The sequence below is a fragment of the Gadus chalcogrammus genome, unplaced genomic scaffold (assembly GCF_026213295.1).
Source record: "Gadus chalcogrammus isolate NIFS_2021 unplaced genomic scaffold, NIFS_Gcha_1.0 GACHA094, whole genome shotgun sequence".
Classification (NCBI taxonomy): Eukaryota; Metazoa; Chordata; class Actinopteri; order Gadiformes; family Gadidae; genus Gadus; species Gadus chalcogrammus.
Genome location: NW_026613529.1, coordinates 75,975 through 85,337, shown reverse-complemented (window position 1 = coordinate 85,337; position 9,363 = coordinate 75,975). Strand labels below are relative to the sequence as shown.

Genomic DNA, 9,363 nt, shown 5'->3' with positions numbered 1-9,363 from the left:
CGCATGAAAAGGGTCCCAAAACAGTGGGTATGTCCCATCCGCCGAAAAGTGATCAATGCCCAAAGAAGAAAACCTTAGTGAGGAGACTGTGAAATGAGTTGTTTGTAGTAGCTGATACTGTACTGTTATTTATGAATAAACAGTTGTTAAACCAATATTGTTCTCTTCCCCATAATTTGTATTAAATATCTGTAGCAATCAGGGATATGAAACATGGGTGGGTCATTCATATAAAACACACCAGAACAAATATCTGTTTGGGTGGAACTCAAGTTAGAATGGGTTGATGTGCAGCTTGATCTGCAAAGAGAAACGATGTGATGGCATCAGAATAGCGAGTGATTAAAAATAATGTCACGACAAGCAAGCAAGAAGTGTGAGTCACAAAGGTTTATTTGCTGGTTGAGCACATCTGTAGCCAGTCACATCAGTTCAATGTACTGTACATCCCCATCACTGGAAGGACACCACAGATTCAGACACATTTGTAAGTGCACAACACACGCTCACCATCTTGTCAAGGTAGGTCACATCATTTTCCCTGTCTATGTCCGTGAAACATATGGGGACAGTGCTTTGCAAGACTGTGTACTTTTGACGGAGAACTCCTATCACTCTTTCAATATGTATCCTAAGAGAGGCTAGACGTCTGGTGTTCTCCAAGTCAGCAGGATCTAACTGCTTCTATCCACGAGTAAATGCTGGAATTTTTAATTCAGCTTGGCATCTCTCAATGGACTCTTTAACCAGACAACCTCTGTCCGCTAAAACTACGTCCCCTGGGAGCAAATGAGATAAAAAGTGACTTTGTTCTGTGATAAACGTATCACTTGTGCGACCTCCCCATCCAGCGGAAATGAAACAAATGGAACCTCGAGGGCAAATTGCAATTAAATATTTCATTGTGTGGTGTGATTTGTATGATGAGTAACACTGAGCACTGGCTAGCAATCTACTGGGTTTCTCTAGAAATATTTCAAAACAATCTATAATGCAAACTGTCTTTTCAAAGCTACGGTTTCGAAATGCATATGGAAGAGATTTTCTTAAGTATTCTCTGTCAGGCCACAACACCAGACTTGGCACCAGTCTACAATGCATCACACTAATGCAGTGTTTGAAGAGCTTTGAAACAGTGGTTGAGTCAATGTCAAAATAAAAAGCCAAAAACTCAAAGGACAAGTTCATTCTAAGCTTAATTAAAGTTAACATGTACTGCTGAAAACATGTTAAACTAGATTTAAGTTGGAGAAAAGGAGCCACAATATGAAAAATTGTCATGAGAATGGAGAATGCTGATAAACCAGTGAGAGTATGAACCCTTTTATCATCGTTATGCAAGCTCATCTCATTCAGTGTAGTCCTATTCATTTTTTCCTTCAACAACATATTTTCAGTCCTCAGAGCTTGGCATTCTTGCTCAAGAGATTGGACGCGTTTACCACAGGTTTCAGTGGTGCATGGTGGGGTTGCTGGATCCTCCTCATGGAGAACAGGCTGGACATCGTTTCCAGGTTCTTCATGGGTAGATTCCTTCAAAGGCTCTGTGGTGGGACTTTGCTCTGCAGTAGGATCCTTGTTGCAGTCTTGGGGACAATCTGTTGATGCTCTGGTGAAAACAAAAGTAGTATAAACTGTCACTACTGATGACAGTTTGTCATTCTTTTGTCAGTCACTCTCTGTTTTCTGCAGTATACTAGCTTTCGTTAGTAAGAAAGTAAGTAAATTGTATTTGTATAGCACATTTACATCCAAAAGTGCTTTATAGTCGGTATATGATAAATAAACAATGTAATAAAATAAATGAATAGAAAGACAATGACAGGGATATTGACAATGACAGTGACAATCACATGCATAGTCAGTGGCTGCCAAATGCAAGTCGGTATAGGTGTGTGATGATTTCAGCCCAGTCACAGATGTTATGTTTTTTAGCTCATTGGGTGTTATTAAACCTACAATGAATTGTACAAAAAAAAATTGGTTTATAATTTTCCCAAGTCCATGGAAGTGGGGTTGACCAGGTTAAGGAACTTAAATATTCACCTGGGAGGGATGGCTTTCGCAGATAGCTTTGTCTGCTCCATCTTCTGTAGCTTTGCTCCCTGTCGTCTGTTGAAAACCTCCAGTCTCATTTTTCTTTTCCTCTTCTCTGGAGATGGAACGTAGTTGAAAAGAGATGGAACAAAGTCCGGACTCAAGGGATTATCACTCTTTCTCCCTACAAAATAAATAGAAACATTTCAGCGTCGAACTTGGGTTTGTTTACTACTACGTTAGCACTTGCTAGCTTAGCAGGACATTGTCAGCCCCACGAATTGCATGCTATAAATCAACTAGCTATGTGTGTGTGTGTGTGTGTGTGTGTGTGTGTGTGTGTGTGTGTGTGTGTGTGTGTGTGTGTGTGTGTGTGTGTGTGTGTGTGTGTGTGTGTGTGTGTGTGTGTGTGTGTGTGTGTGTGTGTGTGTGTGTGTGTGTGGGTGGGTGGTGAGGGGGTACTTACAGGGGGGCCGGGAAGTCCAGGTTGGCCTTTCATTCCCATCATTCCCTGGAGATAGAGGAAAGAAATCAAAGGTCAAACAACAGCAATGTCCAACACCAGTGGCTGTGCATGTTGTGGGCTGTGAGTAAGATATGCCGCTGAGGACAGAATGCTATACAACAGAAAGGGTTTTGTGTTATAAAACCACACTTACAGTAGTCCAGAAATGTGTGGAAGTATTTCTTTGACGATGAGTCCATTGACTGGACTGAAAGCTAAGGTGAGAATGCATGCCATAAAGTGGCATAAATCCCAGAACTCCATGGGAATAATCCATGGATTGGGAATGACAGTGAACACTGTAGCGGAAACCTATTTGACAGGTGTGCTCTGACATGGAAAGGTCTTCAGACTTCGATGGGTTCTTAGTGGTAGTTCTGTGTGGTGATGTGTATGTGTGAATACATAGTGTTATTGTTGGAGAGTTACCACAAAACTGCAGGTGTGTGTGTCTCAGAGTTTGTGCTGTGTGTGTGTGTGTGTGTGTGTGTGTGTGTGTGTGTGTGTGTGTGTGTGTGTGTGTGTGTGTGTGTGTGTGTGTGTGTGTGTGTGTGTGTGTGTGTGTGTGTGTGTGTGTGTGTGTGTGTCTGAGTTTGTATGTGTGGGTGTGTGTGTGTGTGTGTCTGAGTTTGTATGTGTGTGTGTGTGTGTGTGTGTGTGTGTGTGTGTGTGTGTGTGTGTGTGTTCACCATGGGGCCGGGACCAATATCAGCGCCTTTGTTGTGATCATACTGAGCAGCAAAGTTCTGTTGGAGTGAAAAATAAAAACCAGAATAAGAGACAAAATATACATATAAAAATTCATACAATACAATATACTTATTTTCTAAATCATAGGTTATTGTCTGTTCCATTGCTATAATTGTGCCAGAATTTGGGTCAGGTGAGTTTAAGGGCTTGATCGTTTATCAAACAGATGAACAGCAAATCAGCATCTTCCTGTAGCTTCTATACCTTACGGTTACAATAGGATATACCAGCCGGTTAACCTTATTTACTGAGAGGCCTTCATCAACATTCAGTTCCCCCACCTAGGAACACTTTAGAACCAACATCCATCTTCAGTTCCCCCACCCAGCAGCACTTTAGAACCAACATCCACCTTCAGTCCCCCACACAGTCACATTTTAGAACCAACATCCACCTTCAGTCCCCCCACCCAGCAGTTGACCAAGTCGGCCCCTATAGGATACTTACTCTGCCGAGGCCAGGGGGTCCTGGGGGCCCAGCAGGGCCGGGGTTGCCAGGTCTGCCGTCCCTCCCGTCAGGGCCCTGGGGTCCCTGTGGAGGAAGGCCTTGGGTTAGTCTCCGTTGATTACCACTGATTGACACACAGCCACCGTGTCTGCTGGGACGCTGCCAGAGTCCCAGCTCTGTTCGGCTGTGGAGCTCGGTTTGGTCTCAACTTGAATAAAAGCGTCATGTCCTTTTACTAAATTGTTTTATTATTGTTAATAAAGTTTAGAAAAGATAAATATGAATTTGTTCTGGATATGTGAGCCAAAGTCAGAAAAAAATAATATACAACAAATATTTGTAGTTCAGGTTATTTTCAGCCGTCGTGCAGCAGAGATTGGTCCATTATTATTTGTTATATTATCACGGCGGAGGGCTTTAGGCTGTGCCTGATGTAAACAAAGGGGTGTGGCCTATTCAAGTTGAAAGGTCAATCGGCGTCATCATATATCAACCCGATAAACTTCATGAAAGTTTCTATCCAGCAAACATGGCATTGTCATGCATCTTGTCATAATTAATGAGTTTGATAGTGGCTTACCCTTTCACCTCTTGGTCCTGTCGGGCCCTGAGGAATATAAGTAAACAATTGATGAGTCAGAGGCAGACATTATTTAAACAGTGAGGCAAGTTCACGTAAAAAAGGAAGGTAGACTTAAACTTAACATATCTAAAATCTAAAACCTAAAAGAAGCTGGGCTACAATCGCTGGGGGATGAATAGGTGCATGTGGACAAACTGTGCATGTGAACTGCACAGCCAAAGCACCATTCAGGTGGGAACATATTTCAGTCCACTTCATTGAACCTGGCCTTTGGCTAGAGCTGATGCCTACAATGTCTGCCCTGAGCTATGCTACGCATTATCACATACACCACACTCAAAGGGCTAAATGACACATCCAACCAGGGTTTGATTGCTCACTTTGAATCTTCCCTGAGTAGAAATAGAAGTTAAATAAATAGTGTTATTTATTTCTTTGTGTCATTTAACTGTGCTGGCTGTATCATGCACTGTTCAGCATTGCTGTTCATCTATCTCATTGCACATCAACCCATTAACATGCAGGGGATTTATGATGCTGTACATGTCCATGCAGAAGCACAGCCTCATAAAGCTGCTCCCAGATCACTGTGCACACTGTAGTATTAAACTGATCCGAAACCACAATCAGGGGCGTATCAAGCTTTCCAAAAGTGGGGGTGTTCTGGAATAGGCGAAGAAATAATCATTCCAAATAGCGATGATCAATTATATGAACTTTTACATACATCTAGGCCTACAAAATGGAAGAAATGCGAGCAGATACACTGTGTGTGTGTGTGTGTGTGTGTGTGTGTGTGTGTGTGTGTGTGTGTATGACTCATTGTGTGTTTGTTTGATACACGCACACACACACACACACACACACACACACACTGTGTGATAAAGCTGAAAGGAGCTTCAGCAGCCTCTGAAGGCTGAAAACATGGATGCGAAGTACAATGACACAAACATGTCTCAACAGTGTAACCGTGTGTTATGTTCAAAAGCACAAGCTGGATCTGTTGGACAGGAAAATGATTGCAGAACAATTAGTTTGTCATAATGAGCAGAGACAAAACACATTTGTAAAGCCACTTGAGGCTGTTGCATGAATGTTCAATAACTGTAGCTCTAATGACATTTGGCTAGAGCGTTTGTTACTTGTATGTAGTGATGTTATTATGTAGTGACACACAGAGTGCAGGCTGTCAAACCAGTGGTCAAGTTCAACTTCAAATGTTCTCCATTTCATGCTGAGACCTATCTATGATCTATGTATAATGTTGGGCTTATGTGTTTATGGTGTGGTCTTACTGATTATACAGTAGCCTAACTGAAAATAAAACGTGTCTGATCGAATGGAACGCACTTGCATGCTTCTAATGTTCTAAGAAAACAAGATGAACCCTTGACACACACTGTTGAGGACATTTCACGTTCAAGTGTGCTGAGAAAGCGAATCGCACAATTCTCCGGATTTTCGTGTATCACAGCATTCATTCACATTCATTAAACCAGTAGGCCTAAGTTGATTGCTGTGACACATACTTTGTGTATATTTTCAGTGATACACCTTGTAGATTGAAGTGCGTTTTCTCAAGGTTTGAAAATGACGAATCGCACGAGGATCTCTACTCTCCGTAAAGGCTACCTGTAGCCCTAGTCAAACCTGTGCATCCCAACCGCGGTAGCACTCGAAACAGATAGCCTATAGCTTGCAACTTGCAAGCACGTCAGTGTCTGCAGAGGGAGAGAAGTCAACTTACTTGTTTTCTCTTGAAAAAGCCGTCTATAGTCCCCTGTCTTTTTCTTTTAGTTTTCGGCATCATTGGCTATATTGCACGAAAAAATAAAACTGTTTTAAAACTAAAGTAGGCTTAGTTCCCGTCGGAAGAATGAATGGGATCTTATGCTAGGAGGTAACTAGCTCTTGAATAGAGAGCCATGAACCTTGCATCTATTAATGACAAATAATTAATCGCTTAATCGCTTTAATCGCTTAATATGCCTGAAAATGTTGCCTTCATTACAGGCAGTGAATGATGCTGATCTAAAACAGTGATTCAATTCTACCTTTTCATTGAAGGCGTCAAGTCAGTATGCAGCACGAACAGTTAGGCACAGCAATCTGTGAGAAACTGCTTGAATGACCGCGGTCACCGCGCTGAGCTCACCGTGGTAAAGGTGGTTTTATATTGGACGTTGGATATTCGACACATTCGAAAAATCTATTTAGCACTGGCTTTGATGTACGAATTTTTGTCTAACCAACTTAGATGTGTTATTACACGGCCCGTCTATGTAAAGCAAAAAAAAAATTACCAAAAAAAGAACTTTTGATTTTATATCATTTTTAATGTTGATAAATGCTTTAAAACGATTATGTACTATTACTATTTACTTACCCTTTTCAAAACACAGAGGGTGAACTCAGCTAACTGCCCCACACATAACACAAAGCTTATTTTCTCAAAACACCTACCCTTTGATTTTATATATATTTTTTAATCTCAGAAAAAGCTATAAATCTATTATGCGGCTTGACCTTTTGACCTACCCATATCAAAACACATCTGGTGTAATCAACATATAGTGTATATAGCATGTATATAGCATAGGTCACAGGTATGTTTTGATATGGGTAGGTCAAAAGGTCAAGCCGCATAATAGATTATAGCCTTTTTTAACATTAAAAAAATAGTATAAAATCAAAAGGTGGGATTTTGGAAAAAATAAGCTTTGTGTTATGTGTGGTGCAGTTAGCTGAGTTCACCAGATGTGTTTTGAAATGGGTAGGTCAAAAGGTCAAGCCACATAATAGATTTATAGCCTTTTTTAACATTAAAAAAATAGTATAAAATGAAAAGGTGGGTTTTTGGAAAAAATAAGCTTTGTGTTACGTGTGGGGCAGTTAGTTGATTACACCAGATGTGTTTTGATATGGGTAGGTCAAAAGGTCAAGCCGCATAATAGATTTATAGCTTTTTCTGAAAGCAAAAAATATATATAAAATCAAAAGGTGGGATTTTGGAAAAAATAACCTTTGTGTTATGTGTGGGGCAGTTAGCTGAGTTCACCAGATGTGTTTTGAAATGGGTAGGTCAAAAGGTCAAGCCACATAATAGATTTATAGCCTTTTTTAACATTAAAAAAATAGTATAAAATAAAAAGGTGGGTTTTTGGAAAAAATAAGCTTTGTGTTATGTGTGGGGCAGTTAGTTGATTACACCAGATGTGTTTTGATATGGGTAGGTCAAAAGGTCAAGCCGCATAATATATTTATAGCTTTTTCTGAAAGCAAAAAATATATATAAAATCAAAAGGTGGGATTTTGGAAAAAATAAGCTTTGTGTTATGTGTGGGGCAGTTAGCTGAGTTCACCAGACGTGTTTTGAAATGGGTAGGTCAAAAGGTCAAGCCACATAATAGATTTATAGCCTTTTTTAACATTAAAAAAATAGTATAAAATAAAAAGGTGGGTTTTTGGAAAAAAATAAGCTTTGTGTTATGTGTGGGGCAGTTAGTTGATTACACCAGATGTGTTTTGATATGGGTAGGTCAAAAGGTCAAACCGCATAATAGATTTATAGCTTTTTCTGAAAGCAAAAAATATATATAAAATCAAAGGGTAGGTATTTTGAGAAAATAAGCTTTGTGTTATGTGTGGGGCAGTTAGTTGATTACACCAGATGTGTTTTGATATGGTTAGGTCAAAAGGTCAAGCCGCATAATAGATTTATAGCTTTTTCTGAGAGATAAAAAAATATATAAAATCAAAGGGTAGGTATTTTGAGAAAAGAAGCTTTGTGTTATGTGTGGGGAATATTAGTTGATTACACCAGATGTGTTTTGATATGGGTAGGTCAAAAGGTCAAGCCGCATAATAGATTTATAGCCTTTTTCTGAGAGATAAAAAAATAGTATAAAATCAAAAGGTGGGATTTTGGAAAAAATAAGCTTTGTGTTATGTGTGGGGCAGTTAGCTGAGTTCACCAGATGTGTTTTGATATGGATAGATCAAAAGGTCAAGCCGCATAATAGATTTATAGCTTTTTTTGAGAGTAAAAAATAAATATAAAATCAAAGGGTAGGTGTTTTGAGAAAAGAAGCTTTGTGTTATGTGTGGGGCAGTTAGCTGAGTTCACCAGATGAGTTTTGATATGGGTAAGTCAAAAGGTCAAGCCGCATAATAGATTTATAGCATTTTCTGAGAGTAAAAAATATATATAAAATCAAAGGGTAGGTGTTTTGAGAAAATAAGCTTTGTGTTATGTGTGGGGAAGTTAGATGGGTTCACCAGATGTGTTTTGATAAGGGTAGGTCAAAAGGTCAAGCCGCATAATAGATTTATAGCTTTTTCTGAGATAAAAAAATATAAAATCAAAGGGTAGGTGTTTTGAGAAAATAAGCTTTGTGTTATGTGTGGAGAAGTTAGATGGGTTCACCAGATGTGTTTTGATATGGGTAGGTCAAAAGGTCAAGCCGCATAATAGATTTATAGCCTTTTTTAACATTAAAAAAATTGTATAAAATCAAAAGAGGGATTTTAGAAAAAATAAGCTTTGTCTTATGTGTGGGGCAGTTAGCTAAGTTCACCAGATGTGTTTTGATATGGGTAGGTCAAAAGGTCAAGCCGCATAATAGATTTATAGCTTTTTCTGAGAGTAAAAAAAATATATAAAATCAAAGGGTAGGTATTTTGAGAAAAGAAGCTTTGTGTTATGTGTGGGGCAGTTAGTTGATTACACAAGATGTGTTTTGATATGGGTAGTTCAAAAGGTCAAGCCGCATAATAGATTTATAGCCTTTTTTAACATTAAAAAAATAGTATAAAATTAAAAGTGGGATTTTGGAAAAAATAAGCTTTGTGTTATGTGTGGGACAGTTAGCTGAGTTCACCAGATGTGTTTTGATATGGGTAGATCAAAAGGTCAAGCCGCATAATAGATTTATAGCATTTTCTGAGAGTAAAAAAAAAATATAAAATCAAAGGGTAGGTGTTTTGAGAAAAGAAGCTTTGTTTTATGTGTGGGGCAGTTAGCTGAGTTCACCAGATGAGT

At 39.2% G+C, this 9,363-nt stretch overlaps 1 protein-coding gene across 2 annotated transcripts; it reads right to left on the bottom strand.

Moving 5' to 3' along the window:
• Positions 1 to 360: 360 nt before the first annotated feature.
• On the bottom strand, positions 361 to 4,338 carry LOC130378660 (uncharacterized). Of its 2 annotated transcripts, XM_056585370.1 has the most exons (6): positions 4,320 to 4,338; positions 3,740 to 3,823; positions 3,232 to 3,288; positions 2,504 to 2,548; positions 2,047 to 2,221; positions 361 to 1,609 (listed from the first exon to the last, which is right to left on the bottom strand). In XM_056585370.1, the coding sequence occupies exons 5-6, from the start codon at positions 2,133 to 2,135 to the stop codon at positions 685 to 687; spliced, it is 1,014 nt and encodes a 337-aa protein (XP_056441345.1). In that variant the 5' UTR covers positions 2,136 to 2,221; positions 2,504 to 2,548; positions 3,232 to 3,288; positions 3,740 to 3,823; positions 4,320 to 4,338; the 3' UTR covers positions 361 to 684. The 2 variants fall into 2 exon arrangements, with proteins under 2 accessions (XP_056441345.1, XP_056441346.1); XM_056585371.1 differs by lacking the exons at positions 3,740 to 3,823; positions 4,320 to 4,338 and having other exon boundaries at positions 3,232 to 3,720.
• Between the last annotated feature and the right edge of the window lie 5,025 nt (positions 4,339 to 9,363).